Genomic DNA, 25166 nt, shown 5'->3' on the forward strand with positions numbered 1-25166 from the left:
TGATTGCACACCTTAGAAAGTTTGTCAGCCAATCAGAATCAAGCATTCAACAGCCTCCATAGTGCAATTACATTCAAAGAACATGCATTTAATTAACATTTGTAGTTACAGTTAACTTTAGCCCAACCCTTGACCCAGAAGCTAACTCTGACCCCTATAATCCTAACCCTTAACCAAACCCATAACTCAGCTCATTAGCAGAAATGTGGGAATCATCCAGAACAATGTCTAGTCACACAGTAAATCCATAGTCTTGTATTAAATGTTAGTACATGGTAAAGGCACCTTATAAAAAGTGTGGCTTAAAAATAAAACTCTTTTTGCCTGTAATTTAATTTGCTTATATTATTTTTAATACAGAGAATTTGCAGACGTTTTTGGAAAACCACAAAGCCAACATGCAGAAGGAAGCAGAATGTATATTTGAGGGCAAAGAGGAAAATGAAGCAGATCTTAAAGCTGTTTACACAGAACTGTTCATCACAGAGGGAGATATGGCAGATGTCAATCAGGAACATGAGGTTCTGAAGATGGATGATGCTTTCAAGAACAAACAAACACTGGACAAACCCATCAAATGCAATGATATATTTACTGAATTGAAGAAAAAGGAGAAGATTGTGCTGACAAAGGGCATCGCTGGCGTTGGAAAAACTGTCTCTGTGCAGAAGTTCATCCTGGACTGGGCAGAAGGAAAAGCCAATCAGAATATAGACTGTGTGTTCCTGCTTCCATTCAGAGAGATTAACTTGATGGAAAATGAAGAGTTTAGTCTCCATGAGCTTCTGCTGGAATTTTATCCTGAACTGGAGGACCTGAAGGACCTGGAGAAATCAAAGTTATATAAGGAATGCAAGCTAGCATTTATATTTGATGGACTTGACGAGAGTCAGTTGTCTTTGGATTTTAAAAATAGATCATTAAAGACTGTTGAGAAGAGATCATCTGTAGACGTGCTGTTTACAAGTCTGGTCAAAGGGACTCTGCTTCCGTCAGCTCTCGTCTGGGTGACCTCACGACCAGCAGCAGCCAATCAGATCCCTCCTCAACATGTGGGTTTGTTCACAGAGGTGCGAGGATTCACTGACCAGCAGAAGGAGAAATACTTCAGAAAGAGATTCACAGATGAGACTGCGGCCTCCAGAATCATCTCACACATTAAGACGTCTCGTAGTCTTTACATCATGTGCCACATTCCCGTGTTCTGCTGGATCACGGCCACAGTCCTTCAGGATATCCTCATCGAGAACAATACAGAGAACATCAGCACAACACTCACTGAAATGTACGTTCACTTCCTGCTGATACAGATGAACATGAAGAGCCAGAAGTACGATAAAAAAACGAAAAGACAACGTACAAAGCTCTTAGATTCAAATAGAGAAATGATATTAAAGTTGGCCAAGCTAGCGTTTGAACAGCTGAAGAAGGATAGCGTTGTGTTCTATGAGAAACATCTGAAATCATGTGGTATTGATGTGAGTAAAAAGACAGAGCGGAAACACACAGAGTTCACAGGAATGATCGCTGAGATCTTTAAGAAGGAAGTCGGACTTCATGAGTCAAAGATCTTCTGCTTTGTGCATCTGAGTGTTCAAGAGTTTCTTGCTGCAGTGCATGTGTTCCTCTGTTACCTGAACAAGAACATGCAGGAGCTTCAGTTTTTCTTTGATGAGCCCAATGAAGATATCACATTACATGAGCTACTGCAAAAGGCTGTTGGTAAAGCCATGGAGAGTAAGAGAGGACATCTGGACCTCTTCCTGCGGTTTCTGATGGGCATTTCACTGGAATCCAGTCAGGAACTGCTCAAAGGCCTGCTCACAGACACTGAAGACACCACAGACACTGAAGACACCACAGACACTGAAGACACCACAGAGAGCATCAGACGAACAACTGAATACATTAAAGAAAGACTACAGCGGAACATCTCAGATGAAGCTTCAGTCAACCTATTTTACTGCTTACTTGAGCTCAAAGATAATTCATTATATGAGGAAATCCAGAGATACCTCGGTCCAGATGATCGTCCAGGAAGGGGACTCTCCTCTTCGATGTGCACAGTGCTGGCCTACACACTGCTGACGTCAGAGAAGGTGCTGGACGAGCTCAACCCAAAGAGGTTCACTTCATCACCAGCAGGCTACGAGAGACTCGTTCCAGCTGTGAGATGCTGCAGAAAAGCCCTGTGAGTAATTATGCAATTTCACAACAATTAAAAGTTAACATACAGTTGGAAATATCTTGTTGTTCACACAACTCAACATACTCAGGTTTTACTTTCACATTCGCTGATTCACTGTGTTCAAAAGTGTGTATGAAAAGGTGTCTCATAACTATGGCTTGCAGATTCTTTCCCCTGTGTGAACTGTAGTATGAATGAACCAGTGGTGTTTCCTCTAAACAGACGAGGTAGACAGTGCCTCCTAAAGAAATAGTTCCCATTATTTATAAAAGCTACATTTACTTTCTAAATCTTAGCCTCTTGTTTAGTGTTTAAACACATTATCATCTTCCCTCTTTTTCAGATGAATAAAGGTCAAAATGACATTTAAATTACTGTGAATTTTTTTGTTTGGCTGTTATGTGTTATATATTGTCTACATTGAGAAATTGTAAAGGTTCAGGAGGCAATAGCCTATGTGAGATGTAGCTGGCGGTTAAAATACTCCAATATAACAAACGTCATGACCAAATTATACTCAAATAATCATGCCCTACGTGGAGGTTTGACATGAAATGTTTCTCAATTTTCATTAAAAGAAATGCGTTAAAACCATGTCACTGGGACATTTTAAAATGCTCTACGTGGCGTAATGTACTAAAACAACAACCAGGGAAAACTATTATCTCACACATTTTCTTGTCATCAACACCAACTCCTCTAAGACGACAGCACCGAAAACAGAATGGAAAGACACAATGTTTATTTTGTTTTCTTCCGCATGGAAAGCTGTTATAAAGAACATGTTTAATGTGTCTGCATGTCTGTACATAGTATCATTTATTAACGAGGTGTATATTAAATCTTTATTTCAATTTTAGTTTTTTACTGCTTAATTAATTAAAATTACATTTTAATTAATTAAGCAACGTTAAGCATTGTCTTTAACTAGCCGAACAGAGGGCCCGTCACGCCTCTCTTCATCAGTTTGCACTGGCTGTCTACAGCTGCTCACATTAAATTCAAGACACTGATGTTTGCCTACAGAACAAACACTGGCTCTGCTCCCCTACACCTAAACTCACTACTTCAGACTTATGCGCCCTCCAGAAGCTTTCACAGACCTTTACCTGGACTGTTCAAAGCTGGTGGAATGACCTGCCCAACTCTAGCTGAATCTGGAGTCATTTTCAAGAAAAGATGTATCTTGTTCATCAACACTTGACCCATTAATACTAGCACTTAATTACTTTATTCTATGCTTTTCTATTCTATTGTTTCTCTATTAAAAATAAAACAAACTTGCACTTTGCTAGACTAACTGGGACACAGCACTTAGAAACTGTTGCCCTCTTGTTGGTTCGATTGCTTTTATTGTTCTCATTTAGAAGTTAAATGATTAAATCTTAATGTTAATGTGAAACTTGCTCGCTTTAACCAATGACAAGACACATGGCAGGATCACATGACAAACAGGAAATCACATGACAAGACACAGAAACATGACAAAACACTTTAGGTGTGTTCGACATCGGCTGCGGCTGGATGCAACCGATCGGCGAGAGTAGCCGCGTGCAGGCGGGGAGGAGCTGCAAACGGAGACGTGAAGTCGGACACTTTCTGGTTCCCGTAGTGACCGCTCACGTGGTGTTTGCATACTTTACCACAGCTGTAGTGAAATAAATGCAATATTTGCCAAATAATACACAGATGTTTCAGAGACATTTTCATTCAATACTTTATGTACTGCTTTATACAGCGTCTGTTTGAACAAGAATAAAGTTCAACATAAGCTATATCAATGAAGTGGTGTCTACGTTTTTTTAATCAGTTTTAATTTGATAAATATGACACAATATATCATGACAACGACATGAAAAGAGTGTTCACTGTTATAATAAACTGATTTGAGAGCTTTAGAGGAACTAAAGGTGTTCGAATAAACACGAAACACACGTGATCGTTGCCATGCGGTGAATCCGGCCAATCGTGGAACAGCTGTGTCGTCATCAGCCCTCGTGCAGCCCAGTGCAGCCGCTCTTGAGAAGCTGCGCTGGCTGAGTTCTCCGGCTACTCTCGAATCACTCTCGCGGTACTTTGATGGCATACGTCACAGTCACGTGGCGTCGGCGCTGTATCAAGTCGGACAAAATTTCTAACCGGCATGCAGTGCTTCAAGTCAGCCGCCGATCGGTCTGCGCAGAGCTGCATGAAGTCGAACAAGCCTTTTCTCAAGTCCTCTGATCATTTTCTTACCAAGAGTCACTTTGACTGTTTTTAAGGGAATAGTCAGAGGAAAATCCTTGGAGGAATCTCAGAATTTGTTGGATCATCCTCAAACATGAAATATAACTTCTTTAGACTGGCTTTGGGCAAATTGTATTTCTAGGTGACACTGGTGTATTTATCATTGTTTTATTCTATAAGTTAAGTTTTTTTATCCATTTTATCATACTTCAGCTATTGTAACCTTTTTTTAAAACATAAATTCCATTCCATTCTCCGAGCAGAATCAGGAACGTTTCTGTTCTTGCGTTCCTTTTTTTAAATGTAGCCTAGTTTATAATAATAATATTAATAATATTTAGGCTATAATATAATATCTCTCCTTTCTTATGTAACGACATGCCAGCTTCTATGGATATATAGCCTATTCAGGTTTATTTATTTAAAATAAAACTAGGCTTAATATTTCTCATTGGGCTATAAACTTTGTACTTCACTGGCATTATTGACGTAAAATATAATCTTTCCCATTTAACAGCAGTGAAGCTGTTGTCATTCTAAACGTCAAAGAAATACAGACTATTCAAATTGAGCAGTGTAACGTCTTATATGTTCGGTCTCAGTGTAGCCGACAGTGTTTATGTTTTACCGTTCTTGATGCTTAAATATGTAACTGTTTATTACAGTCAAGCGTTTTGTTTAACTATCAATTGTAGGCTACTCTACAACATACATTTTCTACATTCCAGTAGAGCCTCTGCACAGACGACACATCTGATGAAGGAAGACTGTCAGCCGATCGCACCAGAAAATGAAGATGATGAAGCTCGTCTTTAATCTGCTAAATTATTTATTTTTTGTGAATCATTCACAAAATTGAGATGACTGGCAGTGATACCCGGCCATAGCAACGGAAGACATTTTTCAAAACAGATCGAACAAATCAGAAAAATACTTTCAATACAGTATTGCTTTCAATTAAAAAAATAAACAATGAAAATGTAAAATAAAAATAAAATTACTTAAGTTTGAAAACCCATCGCACATTTCAAGGTATAAATAAAGTGTCGGGACAGTTTATTTATTTAAAACAGGGTTGCATCGATAGAGTTTATTCCATTTGCAATGCAAAATAAGAAACACAGAATCTTATTCTTGCGACATTTAAATTTCTATTGTCAAAGAAATTGCAGCTAAGTTAAACAATTAAACGGTACAAAACGAAAAAATTTCAAAGCAATATAAATTAAGAACAGGCGTTTTTCTTTGCCTCTCTCTCGTGCTGGATCTTTTAGTAAGTTTATTTTGTCTCCCTCACTGTGCGCGCGGGTCTCTCTCGAAATGAAACATACAGATGATAATACTGTATCTCATCCACACAAATCACAAAAGAAAAAACAACAAATAGCCTTTGTTGCTTCAAAGACACAGCATGCCTTGCTGAATTCACCTTACAATAAAACGAGGTTGATCGCGAATTAAAGAGCTCTGTATCTGCTGCTCACTCACATTCTTTCATGGCATGAACGCGTTTCGTCAACAGTTCATCTTTAGATAATGCCAGATTGTTAACAATCACACACACTGCTCACACACTGTAAAACTCTACAAAACCAGTTGAAACAACTGGATTGAACACTTAAATTGAAATTGTGTGTGAAAAACCTTTAAATACAACAAATAAAACTACAATATTTATAATTTAATAAGATATAGGGCCTACATCTGGACACATCGAGAGATGTATCCTTAAAATAATTTTGCCTTTGCCTGCTCATCAGGCTGGCTATTTGACACTCTCCATATGAAAGACAGAACATTAACACCTATTGTCCTGCACCCACGATAAAGCCACTGAACTGCCTTCTCCAAACCCCCCACAGGCTATCTGAGTCTGAGACTGACTTAAAACAAAGAGTTTCACACTCACACTTAAATCGCTATTCTAGACATTAGCATAAAGAGTTGATAATGAAGGAATTAAATAATTTAGGCTACATGTATATTTATGACATAAATGTGTATTACTAAACATTATACATTAGCTAAACTGAATACAATCTTCAGATGAATGTCATGAACAAAATGTTCAACTCAATATTAAATTACACAGGGATCTTTGAATCCCTACAACCAGGGTGCGATTTGTGAACAAAGTTTTTTTTTTAAATCTTTTTCAAATAAATCTCGAACCACAGTGCTTTGTGCTGCTGTTAAACTAAATAACATTTATAGAATAATTATGAACTTAAATGAAACAATATCGCAACATTGACAAATACATTTATTTGATTTGTTTTTACAATTTAATTAAGGGCGATTTTGCCTACATTTAATTAGAGCGAGATTTTCACCCTTTCCTTGTCCTTTCCTCATTGGGAAGCGCTCACATGATAGATAAACATGCTTGAGTAGATCCTCTGTACCTCTCGGTTTCAAATGGATTACATAATCAGCCTTTAGACATAGCCAATTAATTTCATATCATGACTGAGCTGAGGCAAGTGGCTTTCAGTTCATTTTTGTGACGCCGTAGTTCCCGGAGACAGAGACGACAGACAAACTTTTATTGTTAGCCTAATAAGAATAAAGGTTTACAGTTTTGAACGATGTAGGCTACTCTACTCTTATATGTATGACCGGAAAATTACGGAGTAGCCAATTAAGTTATTTTAGCTGTTATGAGAAAAATAAATCCAAATGAACGCGCCGCCGCATTTGTCGAACACTAATTCACCACACCAGGATGAAACCCGACTTCAGAACAAGTCAAGTCAAGTCAAGTCATCTTCATTTATATAGCGCTTTTAACAACATAGATTGTTTCAAAGCAGCTTCACAGAGATAAGCGTATAATTTAAGGTAACAGAGATTGTTTTGGCTTTATAGCAGAGTTAAGTTATTTTACATCTAAAGTTAGTTTTGATTGATTTGCTTCCGTCGCAACAATCATTTGTTATTAAATTAGGGGCCGCTAAGATGACACCATTCCCTCTACACAGACTTTAAACGCGAACCTGTGAGAAACGCTGATGGCGTTCACATGCGCATTTAGAATGGGTTCTATAGTTATGTGCATTTGAAAATACGCAGGTTTGGAATTCCCTACAAGCCAAGCCTAAACAAAGTACTTGTCTTTCCTTATAAAATTTGATAAAGAATTTTATTTTATTTTGTTGCTTTGGGGTAGGAACGTGAAACGAATTTTCCCGACAACGCCTTATCTGTATAGTGGTAGAGGGATCCTCCATAGGGAGAGACTAGTTGGCACTTCAGCACTGCGTTGTCATCGGTCCAGGCGAAGGTCCTTCGTCAGATCTGGATACGGCCTGGATCCGGCAGGCTGCAGGAAAACCTCGGGATAAACACAGACACTAAAATTAGCGTAGATGCCATTCTTCTCATGATGTAACGAGTACATCAGGAGTTATGGGAAGTGTTCCCGGTTCCGGCTGACCTAATCTATGCAGCCTAACATTAAATTATAGAAGTCTATAATGTATTATGTGAATGCTAGGTCAAAGAGATGTGTTTTTAGTCTAGCTTTGAACTGACAGAGTGTGTCTGCTTCCCGGACAATGGTAGGAAGACTGTTCCAGAGTTTTGGTGCTAAATAGGAAAAGGATCTACCGCCAGCAGTCGATTTTGATATTCTAGGTATTAGTAACTGGCCGGAATTTTGAGATCGCAATAGACGTGACGGACTATAATGCGTTAAGAGCTCACTCAAGTACTGCGGAGCTAAACCATTTAGTGCTTTGTAAGTAATCAGCAATATTTTAAAATTGATGCGATGTTTAATAGGGAGCCAATGCAGTTTTGACAGAACCGGGCAAATATGGTCATACTTCCTGGTTCTGGTAAGAACTCGAGCTGCTGCGTTTTGAACCAGCTGTAGTTTGTTTATTAAGCGTGCAGGGCAACCACCCAGTAGAGCATTACAATAATCTAGCCTTGAGGTCATGAACGCATTAACTAATTGTTCCGCATTTGTCAATGAGAGCATATGGCGTAATTTAGATATATTTTTAAGATGGAAAAATGCAGTTTTACAGATACTAGACACGTGACTTTCAAATGAAAGATTGGTATCAAAGAGCACACCCAGGTTCCTAACCGACGATGAAGACTTAAAAGAGCAGCCATCGAGTGTTAGACAGTATTCTAGGTTATTACGTGAGGAAGTTTTTTGTCCAATAATTAGAAACTCTGTTTTTTCAGAATTTAGAAGTAGGAAATTATGAGTCATCCAATTTTTTATATCCGCTATGCATTCCGTTAATTTTGTGAATTGATAAGTTTCGTTAGGTTTTGAAGAAATATACAGCTGAGTATCGTCAGCATAAAAGTGAGAGCTAATTTCATGTTTCCTAATGATATCTCCTAATGGTAACATGTACAGAGTGAACAGCAGCGGTCCTAGTACTGAGCCTTGTGGTACGCCATACTGAACTTGTGATCGATGAGACATCTCATCATTTACTGCTACAAACTGATAACAATCAGATAAGTATGATTTAAACCATGCTAGTGCATTTCCCGTAATGCCAACATAATGTTCTAATCTATTTAAAAGAACGTTGTGGTCAATGGTGTCAAATGCAGCACTAAGATCGAGTAACACTAATAGCGAGATACAACCACGATCGGATGATAAGAGCAAATCATTTGTGACTCTAACGAGAGCAGTCTCAGTACTATGGTATGGTCTAAATCCGGACTGGAAATTCTCGCAGATATCATTTCTTTCTAGAAAGGAACACAGTTGTGAAGATACTGCCTTTTCTAATATCTTTGACAGAAAAGGTAGATTCGAGATTGGCCTGTAATTGACTAATTCTGTAGGATCAAGTTGCGTTTTTTTTAACAAGCGGTTTAATCATAGCCAGCTTAAAGTTTTTTGGTGCGTATCCTTAGCCTGGCTAACGTCAGACCAAGTCTCATTGAGACTTGGTCTGGGAACTACGTGCGCATTTTCTCGTATTTGAGGCGTGGTTTACGAATGCCCAGAGCCGTTTATTGGGCGCTATGAATGTCTATCAAATGCGCCTGTATGTAGCTCATAGCCAATCGCTTCAATTATACCAGATGACGTATGTAGAGTGAGAGAAATTCGACGAGGAGAAAGACGATGGGTCAAAGATTTATTTTTACACGATGGCGTTTAGCGAATATTACCGTTTGTGCAAGATAAACATGAGGGTAGAAGGTAACGTCGAGTCTGATATAAACAAACTGCTTCGGTGTCGTCATCATCTTGCTGCTCCCTCCCCGTTCTGTGATTGGTTCCCTTTTTCAGGGGAAAAATTGTCCCATGGTGTCCAGACTGCCATAGCAGCGTGAATAGAATCGCGCTGCGAGCAAGGCAGTATGGGGAAACCCAGGCTAGCGTATCCTAGAGACAAAGATGAATTAATGATATTAAGAAGAGGATCTATGACCTCTGGAAGCATCTCTTTCAGTAGCTTAGTCGGTATAGGGTCTAACATACATGTTGTAGATTTAGATGGTTTAACGAGTTTAGTAAATTCTTCCTCTCCTATAGCAACGAATGAATCAAATTTTTCCTCAGGGAGACTACAATGCACTGCCTTATGCGATACTGTAGTAGACGGTTGCATAGTTATAATTTTTTTCCTGATATTATCAATCTTATAAGTGAAGAAGTTCATAAAATCATTACTGCTGTGTTGCTTGGAAACTTCGGTGCTTGAAGCTTTATTTTTCGTTAGTTTAGCCACCGTTTCAAATAAATTACTAGGATTATGTTTATTTTCTTCTAATAGGGTTGAAAAATAAGCAGATCTAGCAGCTTTTAAAGCCTCTCTGTAAGCAATCGAGCTCTCCTTCCATGAAATGCGAAATACCTCTAGTTTTGTTTTCTTCCAGTTGCGCTCCATTTTTCTGGCTGCTCTCTTAAGTGCCTGAGTGTGCTCGTTGTACCACGGCGTTGGACTATTTTCTTTAATCTTCTTTAAAGGGATACTTCACTTTAAAATGAAAATTCTGTCATCATTTACTCACCCTCAAGTTGTTTCAAACCTGTATGAATTTCTTTCTTCTGCTGAACACATAGGAAGATATTTTGAAGAATGTCACTAACCAAACAGTTAACTGGAACCATTGACTTCCATAGTACTTTTTTTTCCTACTATGGAAGTCAATGGTTCCAGTTAACTGTTTGGTTACTGACATTCTTCAAAATATCTATCTTTCTGTGCAGCAGAAGAAAGAAATTCATACAGGTTTGAAACAACTTGAGGGTGAGTAAATGATGACAGAATTTTCATTTTAAAGTGAAGTATCCCTTTAAGCGCAACGGAGCAACTGTGTCTAAAGTGCTGGAAAAGAGAGAGTTAAACGTTTCTGTTGTAATATCAAGTTCTTCTAAGCTATCTGGGATGCTGAGATGATGAAACTGATCAGGAAGATTATTAATAAAGCAATCTTTAGTGGCAGAAGTGATAGGTCTCACATATTTGAAACACGGAGTTGGCTTTGCAGCCGGCTTTGCAACAATGCATAGCGCCACTCGTAATAGGCATATTACTACTGTATAGGCCTGTTTTAGTGTGATTTTCCCACAGTGACAACATTATTTGCAGTTAATTTATCAGACACTGATAATTATGTTAATTCTATTTTTAAAATGCAACGTACTGTAATAATCTATAAGCATATTAAACAATCGGTCGAAGACGAATATTTGCACATTGCAATTTGGTCTGGCCTGTAGATACAGTAGGCTATTGTCGTGGATATTTTCCCTAAACCTAACTATCTGGGGCGTCTGCACTCGACACCCACCTGATCTTAATATCTCTGGCATCTACACTCGACACCAATACCTTAAACTCTCTGGCGTCTGCTCTCGACACCAATACCTTAACTCTCTGGCTCTTGCGTCTTCAGTCGACAACTGGCTGAGTTTCTAACTAACTTGCTTCCCTAAACTAGCTTCCTGCGCAGGAATAAATCGACAAACAGACCTACAAATGTCCTTTAAATGCTTTAATCATGGCCGGGAGATCTTCCCGAAAAGTTCTCAGGGAATCTCTCCCAAGAAGCAAGGCCGGAGGATCTCAGACAAATTCCATTGAGAATCCCACCGAAAAACACATATACAACAGTTTTTATAGAATCAAGAAAACAAATAAGACTAACATGTCACCTTCAATATGATTGGTTCAATTGGTTCAAAAGCCCAACCTTTTCCCTCTGTCACTGGCATAAGCAAAGTCTGATTACTTATCACAAGGTTTTTTGCGAACTAGTCATGTCTAGTTTCAGTTCCCCTTTCTGTTATTAATAACACATAGACACATACACTCAAAGTCATAAGTTTTTCCCAAAGAGTTTTGACACATTAAAAGCATATGAATGTTATTCCTGCAAGAAAAACAAATGTTAGTTGATTAATTAAAGTTGATTAATTAAAATTCATTCACACTATGTTGTTCCATGCGCCATCTGGTGGATATTCTGTGAATACATTTATTTCAATTCTAAAAAATGTGCTGACAGGATTCAGCAGCATTCTGCATGAATGATATTGTGGGTAAAAGTGCGCATTCTTAACCCTCTGGGGTCTGAGCTGTTTTCTGGGCCCTGGAGGTGTTCTGACATGCTCTGACATTTGTGCTTATTTCTGTTACTTGTGACATTTTCATGGCTAAAGTCTAATTACACTGTATTCAGCACAAACTCTGCTACAATAATATATCAACAGCATGTGTGTAAAAGTTTGTAGTTTTGAGATAATGACATTTATGCGTGGTTTGTGAAAATACAAAAAAAAATTCTCACTGAAATAAGGTCATGAAACCCATACTGATTATTTCTTAACAAGACTTTTGAAAATTGTATGACGTAGCCTAGAATATTTGCTCTAAAACTATGTGAAAATCACCCTGACTGCTCATTCAGAGAAGACAATATATTGATTTAAAATTTTTACGACGTGTTTTGTGTGAAAAAGCAATATGCGAAGGGGCGGATCATCTCATTAGTATGTAAGGCTTTTTACACCTGAGAAAGACAAAGACACACCCTAATGGCCCTATTAGGAGCTTATCAGGGCCCATCATTCTGACCAACCTTGCACAAAGAATGAGGAGATTAAAAAAAGAATGGCTTTTAAAATTGTTTGGATTTATTTACAACATAATCCAAAGATACACAACAAAAAAAAAAACACTTATTGATAACAATGATCCAAAGAAAGAGACCTTTGTGCCATTCCTAAAAACATTGTACATACCTTTCATTTCCAAGGTGTTTGATTTTCACTTTACCATGTTCATGTACAGAGACATGTACTGTGAATGTTGAAGTCAGCAGGACTCAGTGGTATCTGGGCCCTGAAAAAAAAGAAAAAAAGAAAAAAGTGAACATACTGATATCAAGAGAAAGGCCTGCACGATTTTGGGAATACATTTGAGATTTTTCTGGTTAAAATTGCTTTTTAAAATTCACAGAATACACACACACACTCACACAAATGTTTCCAACAATATATTATATAATGAACACAGGTTTGTTGTGCCTTGTAGGTATAGGCTATGCGCAGTGCTGCATAAAATAATAACAATATAGCAGCCTATATACATTTTCAAAAAGATTTCAGTAACAACTAAGCTAGAGAAAAATATATTGATTATCATGTTACTTCAAATGTTTCCATTCGTTATGATGATATGAAATGAGATAATAGTAAAACATGAAGCCGTTTGGAGCGTTTTGCTTTTCCAAAATATGATGCATTCAAACGCGATCGCGTTTAAAAATATGATACATTCAAACGCGATCGCGCTCAAATATAATTATGGTTAGGCCTACCATATACATATCTACGTTTGAGCAGATATCCACAAACACAGTAACAGTAAACACGGGTCTAAATATTATAATATTCACCATATATCTAGCAACAGTTCAACTGCAATGTGAAATTTATGCAACAATAACAAACTAATATGTAAGAATTTCTTACCTTATCTTTCTTGTCTTGAAATCGCATTCTTCTTCTGGGGTAAAGCCAATGTAAACTCACGTCTTTCAAACTCGACGAAAAGCAGAGACTGATGAAGTGTTTTGTTTTTGAGGTAACGAGCGCGTTCGCGTTCCATGTGGAGATTTGCATGTGAATATCTTTTGCGCGAGTAGGCGTGGCCAAATTAAAAATAATTAGGAAGCGTTTGAGAAGCTGGACATCTTGTTGGTTTTATACAAATTACTTAAACAGAAAATATTTGTTTTCAGTTTGAATCCGATCATTTAAAAGTACACACTTAAATGTTTATAAAGGTATATGGCTCATAAATGTGTGACAAGTATTCGCTGAGTTTTGTTTCAGTTTATAGACGTGCTCAAGAAAAAAAAGTTCACCGCGACGGAGAGGCAGAACGCACACCCTGTTTATTTTCTTTATGTTTCAAAAGCACAATGTTTTGATTTGATTGTAAGTGGACACATACAAAAGTAGAAATATCACAGATTCTTTTTTTATATTTATTTTTTCTGTATGACCATAAATGACGGAGTAATTTAAGTTTAAAGTGCTACAATGTAAAAAAAGTCCAGCAAAACGCGGGGGCGCGTTTGCCGACCTCAGAGGGTTAATGGCCACATCTGTAAGTGACATGTTTTTGAGGACACTCGCAGAGGCAGGAATTTTGACATATTTTTGCCTGTGTCCATTCAAGCACAAATACATGTGAATTCATGTATTTCCAGTGCTGGGCTTAGACTTCTGGGGGCCCTAAGCAAAACTTTGTCAGAGGGCCCTGTCAGTGCATCCTTAAAAACAATAAAATTACCCCCAACCTCTTAATCTGTTCGTTCAGTTTCATTCAGTATGCAGGGCTTGACATTAACTTTTTTGCTCACCAGCCACTGTGGTTAGTGGTTTTCCAAAGTTATGTCTTTATGTGTGTGCACTTTGGGTATTCATCCAGAGCAAATGAAACGAGTGAGTGAAGGGAGGCGGGTTTGTGTATCAACGTACTATCGAAGAGATTAGAGAGCGAGAAGGCGCAGCTGGTCTTGTGTATCCTGCGGAAGAGTTTCAGATATTTCAGTATCGATACGTATCAAAAAATCTATATTTTTGACAACCCTAGATTGCAATTAGTTTTTTTTAGATGTCTCTTTAAAAGACTACAATTGAAAAATGTAGGCTATAATATATAAAATTCAACCCCCCCAAAGTAGCAAGTCCGAGTGACTGCTGACATCCACGCTATGTCATGTTACATGATTTTACTGATTTGGATGTTTCGTAGGAAGTGCGACAGCGCATTGCTTTAAAGGAAATGATCGTTCGATTTTCATAATCGTTCGAAGACAAAATCAAAAATGAAAATTCTATTAATCACGGAGCCCTAGTCATGAAATCATCTTTGAGAGCAAGGGGGCCACTGGTGGTTCGGGCAACTTGCTTACTTTGCATATAGGGAGGACCGGCTCTGGATATGTCATTGTCATGGTTAAAATTAAAATTCCTCTGGTTTGTGGATGTTTAATCATCCTCTGGCGAGATGTTGAGAAATTTAATGTCTTATTTTATATTCAGTTGATTTCATCTTAGGCTGTGTAGCTGTAAGTTAGTTGTAGTTTGTACAGTGGACACATATGAACACTGAGCAGTGTTAATTTTACTTTGGGGATTTTATGTGTGCTTCAGATTATAGGCAAGGCAAGTTTATTTATATAGCACATTTCATACACAATGGTAATTCAAAGTGCTTTAAATAGAATAATAAAAATAATCAAAAGAAATAAGAATAATTAAAACAGTTTAGAATAAAAAAAAAATACAGTACAGTACAAACAGTCAGATGAACAGTGGCACAGTGCTCATTCATTAAATGCACAGCTAAACAGAAGTGTTTTGAGTCTGGATTTGAATGTGACTACAGTAGGAGCACATCTAATCTCTTCTGGAAGCTGGTTCCAGCATAATAGCTAAAAGCAGACTCGCCATGCTTAGAGTGAACCCTTGGTGTTTCTAGCTGATGTGATCCTAATGATCTGAGTGATCTGTTGGGTTTATATTCAGTGTTTTGATTCATTTATATTCATATCTGCAATGTATTGAGGTCCTAGGCCATTGAGTGATATATATATACCAGTAATAATACTTTAAAATCAATCCTAAAGGGAGCCAGTGTAAAGACCTGAGGATTGGTGTGATATGTTCATATTTTCTGGTTCTCGCTCAGCGTTCAGTATGAGCTGCAACTGTCTTATGGTCTTTTTGGGAAGGCCAGTGAGGAGTCCATTACAATAATCCACCCTGCTGGTGATGAAAGCATGCACAAGTTTCTCTAAACCAAGGGTTCTCAACTCTGGCCCTCAAGATCCACTTTCCTGCAGAGTTTAACTCCAACCCTGATCAGACTCACCTGCCTGCACCTTTCTAGTAATCCAGATGACCTTGATTAGCTTGTTCAGGTGTATTTGATAAGGGTTTGAGCTAAACTCTGCCAGAGAGTGGATGTCAAGGGCCTGAGTTGAGAAGCCCTGTTATAAACCCTACATGAATAACACATAAATATTGCTGTTTGTTTTGTTCTCTACACAGGTTACATAGCTGTAATCTCACTGTTCAAACTTGTGAGAGTTTGTCTTCAGTTCTTCAATCCTCAAACACCGCACTGAGAGAGCTGGACCTGAGTAACAATGACCTGCAGGATTCAGGAGTGAAGCTTCTTTCTGTTGGACTGAAGAGTACAAACTGTCAGCTGGAGACTCTGAGGTCTGAATTCAAATACTTATATTTGATTTGATTTTGCATTAAATATGTAAAAATCACTCTGCTAAGATTTATTCTGTATGCAATTACATTGTGCTTTTCTTGTTCAGATGTCCCATGTGTAATTTCACTGCTCGGTCTTGTGAGAGTTTGTCTTCAGTTTGTCTTCAGTTACAACAGAGAGTATAATGGGGATAAAGGACAATTAATTTGTTACATTTATTTAACACTTTTCTGGGTACAGTCTATGAAGTAATGTATCTAATTAGTGAAATATTTAACAAAATATACTAATGCCTATCCCTAGAGCACATCCCTTTTTCACAGACATCAGTGGAAAGTTTGTAGATTAGTCGGATATATAAATGGCAAAGAAAGTAAAACGAAGCATGTATTACTAATGTTAACTGGCAAGGCAAGGCAAGGCAAGTTTATTTATATAGCACATTTCATACACAATGGCAATTCAAAGTGCTTTACATAGAAGAAATTAAAATAATAAAAGAAATAAGAATAATTAAAACAGTTTAGAAAAATAAAATAAAATACAGTACAGTACAAACAGTCGGACGAACAGTGGCACAGTGCTCATTCAGTAAATGCATAGCTAAACAGATGTGTTTTGAGTCTGGATTTGAAAGTGACTACTGTAGGAGCACATCTGATCTCTTCTGGAAGCTGGTTCCAGCTGCGGCTGGCATAATAGCTAAAAGCAGATTCGCCATGCTTGGAGTGAACCCTTGGTATTTCTAGCTGATATGATCCTAATGATCTGAGTGATCTGTTGGGTTTATATTCAGTGAGCATATCTGCAATGTATTGAGGTCCTAGGCCATTGAATGATTTATATACCAGTAATAATACTTTAAAATCAATCCTAAATTTAACTGGGAGCCAGTGTAAAGACCTGAGGACTGGTGTGATATGTTCATATTTTCTGGTTCTGCTCAGAATCCTGGCGGCAGCGTTCTGTATGAGCTGCAACTGTCTTATGGTCTTTTTGGGAAGGCCAGTGAGGAGTCCATTACAGTAATCCACCCTGCTGGTGATGAAAGCATGCACAAGTTTCTCTAAGTCTTGTCTGGAAACAAAGCATCTTATTCATGCAATATTTTTCAGATGATAGTATGCTGATTTAGTTATTGCTTTGACATGACTACTGAAACTAAGGTCTGACTCTAGTGTCACACCAAGATTCCTGACTTGATTTTTAGTTGTTTGACCCCTAGAGTGAAGGTATGCGTTCACCTTGAGAACTTCATCTTTGTTTCCAAACGCAATGACTTCAGTTTTGTCTTTGTTTAATTGAAGAAAGTTTTGACACATCCAACTGTTTACTTCATCAATGCATTGGCACAGGGAGTCAATGGGGCTGTAGTTGTTAGGCGATAGGGCTAAGTAAATCTGTGTGTCGTCTGCATAGCTGTGGTAAGAGATTTGGTTCTTTCTCATTATTTGGCTCATTGGGAGCATATACAGGTTGAACAGGAGTGGTGCAAGAATTGAGCCTTGAGGGACTCCGCATGTCATGGATGTCCACTCAGACTTATGGTCTCCTATACTCACATAATAACCTCTCCCATCTAAGTATGACCTGAACCATTTTAGGACTATCCCAGAAAGCCCCACCCAGTTTTCCAGCCTGTCAAGAAGTATGTTATGATCGACAGTGTCAAATGCAGCACTGAGGTCGAGTAGCACCAGCACTGATAATTTGCCTGAATCAGTATTTAAGCGAATATCGTTTATTATCTTTATGAGCGCTGTCTCTGTGCTGTGGTGCGGTCGGAAACCAGATTGAAAATGGTCAAAGGATCCATTCAAGCTCAAGAATTTGTTCAGCTGATTGAAGACAACTTTTTCAATGATCTTGCCTATGAAAGGAAGATTTGAGATTGGTCTATAGTTGCTTAATATGGTCTTATCCAGATTGCTCTTTTTCAGGAGAGGCTTGACAACTGCAGTTTTCAGGGAGTTTGGAAAACTCCCAGAGAGAAGTGAGGCATTTACCACTTCTAGAAGATCTGCTTCTAAACTGTTTAACACACTTTTGAAAAAAGATGTGGGAAGTGTGTCAAGAGCGCAGGTTGATGTTTTAAGGTGCTGTACGGTTTCTTCCAAAATGTTGCCATTAATTTCTTTGAAGTCAGACATAGTAACTACTTTCTCAGGTGGTCTGATCTGTCTGACCCCAGTGCAACTCAAGGATGTCCTGATCACCTTTCTGATATTATTGATTTTCTCAGAGAAGAAAGAAGCAAACTCACTGCACTTGTTGTCTGAGAGCATTTCACTGGAAATCTGGCTTGGGGGGTTTGTCAGTCTCTCTACAGTAGCAAAAAGAGTGCGTGTGTTGTTTAAATTGCTGTTTATAATATTTGAGAAGAAAGTCTGTCTAGCTTTGCCTAGTTCCATATTGAAAGCATGAAGGCTGTCTTTGTAGATGTTATGATGGACTACAAGTTTTGTCTTCCGCCACATGCGCTCTGCTTTTCTGCATTGTCTTTTCATATTTTGCACTGCTGTTGAGTTTCTCCAAGGTGCTTTTTGTCTGCCACTCTTCTTCCTGACTTTCACAGGAGCAATATCATCAATTACACCTTTAACTTTTGAGTTAAAAGAATCAAGGAGAAAATCAACAGAGTCTGCAGATATGCTTGGTGTTAAGGATATAGCCTTCATAAATAGGACACCAGTGTTCTCATTTAAGCATCTCTTCTTGACAGACACAGATCTCGCTTCAGTGGCAGGAGAGATCAATATATCAAAGAAAATACAGAAATGATCAGACAGTGCTACATCCTTAATAACAATCAATGAAATGTTTAGACCCTTACTGATAAGTAAATCTAGAGTGTGTCCACGATTGTGTGTGGGTCCATGTACATGCTGAGTCAGATCAAAAGTTTTTAAAACAGTTTTGATTTCTTTTGCCATATTGTTTTCTGCATTATCTATGTGAATGTTAAAATCTCCAGCAATGGCAAAACAGTCAAACTCTGAGGTAATTGTTGATAACAGTTCTGTAAAGTCCTCAGCAAAGGCTGGAGAGTATTTTGGAGGCCTGTAAATAATGATGAGTAAAATGCGTGGAGCACCTTTTAACACAATACCCAGATATTCGAAAGAAGGGTAATTCCCAAATGATATTTGCTTACATTGATAGATATCTTTAAAAAGAGCAGCTAGACCCCCACCTCTCTTTACAGCTCTGCAGACACTCATAAAAGTAAAGTTAGGAGGGGCTGCTTCATTGAGGATTGTTGCTCTGTAGCTGTCTTCTAGCCAGGTTTCATTTAGAAGCATAAAATCTAGGTTGTTTGTGGTTATTAAGTCGTTAACTAGAAGTGATTTATTTTTAAGTGAACGAATGTTTAAAAGTGCTTCGTACTTTTTGTCCCCACATCAATCTTACTTTGACGTGTAATAGGCACCAGATTAGTTAGGTTTGCTGTACGGCTATTGAAGGCCTTAGACTTTCTATCTTGTAATAGAACAGCAATAGAGAAAGATACAGGCACACTGGGTTCCCGCTTGTTTTGTAAATATTTGAGAAAGTTACTGTTATCAGAGCGGGGACCCGACACATATCACTGAGAGCTGGTATCAGTTGTTTTTGGTTCACCTTGAGCAGATGGAGGAGGGTGTGGGCCCTGACGTTGTGTTAGAGACCGAAGAGTTCTCACAGGAGGAGGGGGAGGGCGAGCTGGGCCCGCAGGCTTTGGTGGCAGCGGTGCCTGTCGTTTTTTGGTTGTTATCTGGGGGCTTGCAGCAAAAGAGTGGGATAGTTTGGTTCCAGCATACACCAGTTCTTCCATTTTCTGTGAGAAGCACAGAAGTGGCGATGCTGGGGAGAGGGAAAAGGTGTCTGGTGAAAGGGGCTGTTCCTCTGGTGTTAACGGAGGCTGTGATATGCTGTCCTGGCTTCCCTGGCTGTTTTCCAGGAAGTCGTCCTTGGGTGCTGAATCTTCAAGCAGTTCTAGTGTGTCTGTCTGTGGTGCGCTCTGTGGGCAGGGCTCAGCTGAGATTGAGTCCGTGAGCAGAGGTTGTTGTGGCGGAGTGGTGTTATCATTGTCCTTGTGTGATATGTCAACCCGTATGTCCATTTTGCTGCTGAAGTGAAGTCCTGTGGTCATTCATACTGTGTCCAGGTGTGTGTGTGCCATTCAGATTGAGTGTATTGGCACACATTGCAGAAGGATGATTGAGGGAGAAGTAGAAATTGTCCTTTAACTCTATTGTCCTTTAACCCTATTTTCCTCTTATTGGGAGTGGTCCACTGATGAATGTTTGAACTTTCAGTCTTTTAAGTGTTTCAAAAAGTTCATTGAAATCCTTCTTAAGGAGTTCTGACTGCTCTTTATGAATATCATTCTTCCCCACATGAATGATGAGTCGATTTGCAGTCTTATGTTCCATCAGAATGTTCTGAAGTTCCCTGTTTACATCAGAAGTTGTTGCTTGTGGAAGGCAGCACGTAGTTGTATCCCTGCTGCTAATGTTTCTGATTATGGAGTCCCCCACTATCAGAGTCCTGGGCCCGGCTGCGCTCTGAGCTGAGTGCCGCTGTCTGCTCGACCTTGAGCGCCAATTAGCATCAGTGTTAGCTACTGGCCCATTCAGTCTGTTTTCGATCACATTCATCGCATTTGGGGATTCCTCATTTACATTCATTAGTACTTCAAACCTGTTCTCAAGATGTATAGGTGGTGGTAGCAGACCAGTGTTTGCAATCCTTGTCAGAGCTGTATCTGGGGTAGAGGATGCTACTGCGGCAATATGTGATGCTCGTGACAATCTGATGTCTCGAGTGCCTTTGGGTCTCGCTCCCTGTTTGTGCCATCGATTTGTAAGTCGATCGGCTTGTTTCTCTACCTGTCGAGGAGCACTAGTTTCATGGGACTCACCGGCTGTATGCTGAGGCTGTCCATGACGAAGCTCTGTTGTGTGCTCCGTCTGGTTTGGTGGTCCCGTAAGTAACTTTGTTTCAAGAACTGCAATCCTTTGTAAAAGTCTGTGGCAGTTAGTGCAGCAAGTAGATTCCTGAAGAGGCATTTTCTCTCTTATCCTTATGAATGTAGGCAGTTGTGTTTTCCTTTCCCGGAATGTAAGCTGGTCGGGTAAAACATTTTTAAATTAGAGATATCAGCCGGATGGCTTAGTGCAGGTAGCCTGACTACATCAGACTTCGTACTTCCGCTCAATTTCAGTTCGCTTCTGTACTCAGTCTGAGATAGCGACCTATCTTTCCGTTTTCCTCTGGCCTCAAAACAGCCGGCCAATCAACGAACAGAGGGCGGGCTGAGAGCCGTGACGTAGACGCTGATTGTACCGTGGATGCGTAGATTTACTTCACATAATCTGCAAAAGTCGTTCACAGCCATGTTCACTTCGGTATTTCTCTCAGTGGTTTTGTTTTCGCATCATACATGTGTTTACAGTGGAAGTTAGATGCGGCTGAGCCTGCGCATAACACATGTCATAACCAAATGTTATGTGATTGGTTATCACATAACCAATCACATAATCACATAACCCCCCCCCCCCCCCCCCCCCCCCGTGAGAAAGAAAACGCTTTTCAATTATGCCATTCCAGACTCTGTCTACGAAGCAAAGTGAAGTAGCAGAGTTTGGTATTACCAGGCTATAGTGCAGGTGCTATTGGCTCCAAATTTGTATCTCGTAAATTACCCCACTAATAATGCCAGAATGGTACCAAACTTCTACAGTAGTACAAATAGGTTCTATACTCATAAAATTAGGCATTGGAAAGTTTTTAAGTACATCAGGAGTTTATTTAGATAACACTTGCCTGACGGCTCATGCTACCTCTAACCCGGACACCGAAATCACTTCACTGAGTTGAGAAAAGCATGTAAAAGTCCTGGCAGAAAGCGATGCATAAGGATTTAGTGTAATGACGCCCAGTTCCAGGAATGCACTAATATTGTGTTGGTAGTACCTGTTTATAACAATTATTAGTTAACACTAAGTTGTCAACACTTCGGATTTTTTTTTAATTTGTCGTTACACTACATCCTTATGCATCACTTTCTGCTCATTCAGTAAATGCACAGCTAAACAGAAGTGTTTTGAGTCTGGATTCTGAACTCAAGATCAACTCGTCCTCAAGATCCACTTTCTTGCAGAGTTTAACTCCAACCCTGATCAGACTCACCTGCATGCACCTTTCTAGTAATCCAGATGACCTTGATTAGCTTGTTCAGGTGTATTTGATAAGGGTTTGAGCTAAACTCTGCCAGAAAGTGGATCTCAAGGGCCTGAGTTGAGAACCCCTGTTATAAACCCTACATGAATAACACATTAATATTGTTGTTTGTTTTGTTCTCCACACAGATTACATTGCTGTTATCTCACTGTTCAAACTTGTGAGAGTTTGTCTTCAGTTCTTCAATCTTCAAACACCACCCTGAGAGAGCTGGACCTGAGTAACAATGACCTGCAGGATTCTGGAGTAAAGCTTCTTTCTGATGGACTGAAGAGTCCAAACTGTCAGCTGGAGACTCTGAGGTCTGAATTCAAATACTAACATTTGATTTTATTTTGCATTAATTATATAAAAATAACTCTGCTAAGATTTATTCTGTATGCAATTACATTGTGTTTTTCGTGTTCAGGTGTCCCATGTGTAATTTCACTGCTCAGTCTTGTGAGAGTTTGTCTTTAGTTCTTCAATCCTCAAACATCTTTCTGAGAGAGCTGGACCTGAGTAACAATGACCTGCAGGATTCAGGAGTGAAGCTTCTTTGTGATGGAATGAAGAGTCCAAACTGTCAGCTACAGACACTGAGGTAAATGGTTTTCCATTAAACAATTAATATAAAAATATATTATCACAATAAATAATGATGACATTTTGTCAACAAATCTGCTCTCAATGGAATGCCAGAACAAGAGACAAAAACAACATTTGCAGGGATGTAATTGACCATTTTGCAAATGACATTTGCAATAAAAAAATAATGCATTCAATACCAATATTCATCACCACACCAATTAACCCTCTGGGGTCTGAGATGTTTTCTGGGTCCTGGAGGTGTTCTGACATGCTCTGACATTTGTGCTTATTTCTGTTACTTGTGACATTTTCATGGCTAAATTCTGATTACACTGTATTTAGCACAAAATCTGCTACAATAATATATCAGCAGCATGTATGTAAAAGTTTGTAGTTTTGAGATAATGACATTTATGCGTGGTTTGTGAAAATACCCCCAAAAAAAATTGTCACTGAAATAAGGTCATGAAACCGAAATGATTATTTCTTCACAAGACTTTTGAAAATTGTATCACGTAGCCTAGAATATTTGCTCCAAAATATGTGAAAATCATCCTGACTGCTCATTCAGAGAAGACAATATATTGATTTAAAATTTCTAAGACGTGTTTTGTGTGAGAAAGCTTTATGCTGGAGGGGCGGATCACCTCATTAATATGCAAGCTTTTCATACCTGAGAAAGACAAAGACACTCCCTAATGGCCCTATTAGGAGCTAACAGGCCCTGTCATTCTGAGCAGCCTTGCACAAAGAATGAGGAGATTTAAAAAAGAATGACTTTTTTGATTGTTTGGATTTATTTACAACACAACATAATCCAAAGATACACAACAAATGACAAAAAAGCACACTGTTGAAAACAATTATCCAAAGACAGAGACCTTTGTGCCATTCCTAAAAACATTGTAAATACCTTTCATTTCCATGGTGTTTGATTTTTATTTTTATTTTCATGTACAAAGACTCATGTGAATGTTGAAGTCAGCAGGACTCAGTGGCATCTGGGCCCTGAAAGAAAAAAAGTGAACATACTGATATCAAGAGAAACTATAGGGAATATAGATTTTTCTGGTTAAAATTGCTTTTTAAAATTCACAGAATACACACACACACAAATGTTTCCAACAGTATATAATATAATGAACACCAGGTTTGTTGTGCCTTGTAAGCATAGGCTATGCACAGTGCTGCATAAAATAATAATAACAATAACCTATAGCAGCATATAAATCTTCCAAAAGATTTCAGTAACAACTACGCTGGAGAAAAATATATTGATTATCATATGTTACTTCAAATGTTTCCATTCGTTATGATGATATGAAATGAGATAATAGTAAAAACATGAAGCCTTTGTTTGGTGCGTTTTGCTTTTTCACGCAAAGTGCGTGATACATTCAAAACCAGAGCTCGCTCCAAAATATGAAACATTATGGTTACCATATTATGAACGGATCGTTCGTGAACAACACACATCACTACATTTCAAACATTTACACCTGTATTCACAAACATCTATGCATAAGGCAGTATTGAAGCGTGTCATAGGCTAACCAAAACCGAACATTTATATAAAAATATAATGTAGACAGTAGCCTATCACATATTTTACCAGAGGCTGAAATATATTTGCACTAAATCACATTATATGTGTCCAAGCAGATATTCGCAAACAAGCCACATTACGCATAAGGAAGTATTTTAGCATTATAATCAGTGTCATAAGCTAATCAAAACTGAGTGCAATATATGACGTATTTACATTTAGCACTGAAAGGTTGCCTACCAGTCTAGTTCACATTTCAACATGTTTCTGTCTATTTATAGATATATACATGTACGATATTAGGCTTAGTTCATGTTTTTACTCCAAACTCATTTCATAACATACATTTTAAACTGGTCGTTTAACATGTCTTACCTTAAAAAACTTCTCATCTTCAAATCGCGTTCTTCTGAGGTAAATACAAGGTAAACAGCACACCACAGCACAAACAGTCTTCCAAACTCGATGAAAAGCAGAGAGGAGTAAGTTACCGAAGTCTCTGAATCTTTGGCTACGTTTACACGTGGATGGCTATTTTCATAAACGGACATTTCACCCCTCTTCGTTTTCAAAAATAACATCGTGCACACGAACCTGTGTATATGCTGTCAAGGGCATGTCAAACCTGTAGGTGGCAGTGTAACGAGAAGCTCAAGCCCACCTTAGCCAATCA

At 38.6% G+C, this 25166-nt stretch overlaps 1 protein-coding gene across 4 annotated transcripts in view; it reads left to right on the top strand.

Moving 5' to 3' along the window:
* The window catches only part of LOC311289592 (NACHT, LRR and PYD domains-containing protein 12-like), a 96113-nt gene that overhangs the window by 20662 nt on the left and 50285 nt on the right, over window positions 1–25166 (top strand). For all 4 annotated transcript variants that reach the window (XM_084407713.1, XM_084407714.1, XM_084407711.1 and 1 more), the window contains exons 5-8: window positions 361–2191; window positions 15978–16151; window positions 22506–22679; window positions 22787–22960. In XM_084407713.1, coding sequence (XP_084263839.1) covers window positions 361–2191; window positions 15978–16151; window positions 22506–22679; window positions 22787–22960 — 2353 coding nt within the window. The remainder of the gene's footprint in view (window positions 1–360; window positions 2192–15977; window positions 16152–22505; window positions 22680–22786; window positions 22961–25166) is intronic.

Source organism: Rutilus rutilus, assembly GCF_951802725.1.
Source record: "Rutilus rutilus genome assembly, chromosome: 4".
Classification (NCBI taxonomy): Eukaryota; Metazoa; Chordata; class Actinopteri; order Cypriniformes; family Leuciscidae; genus Rutilus; species Rutilus rutilus.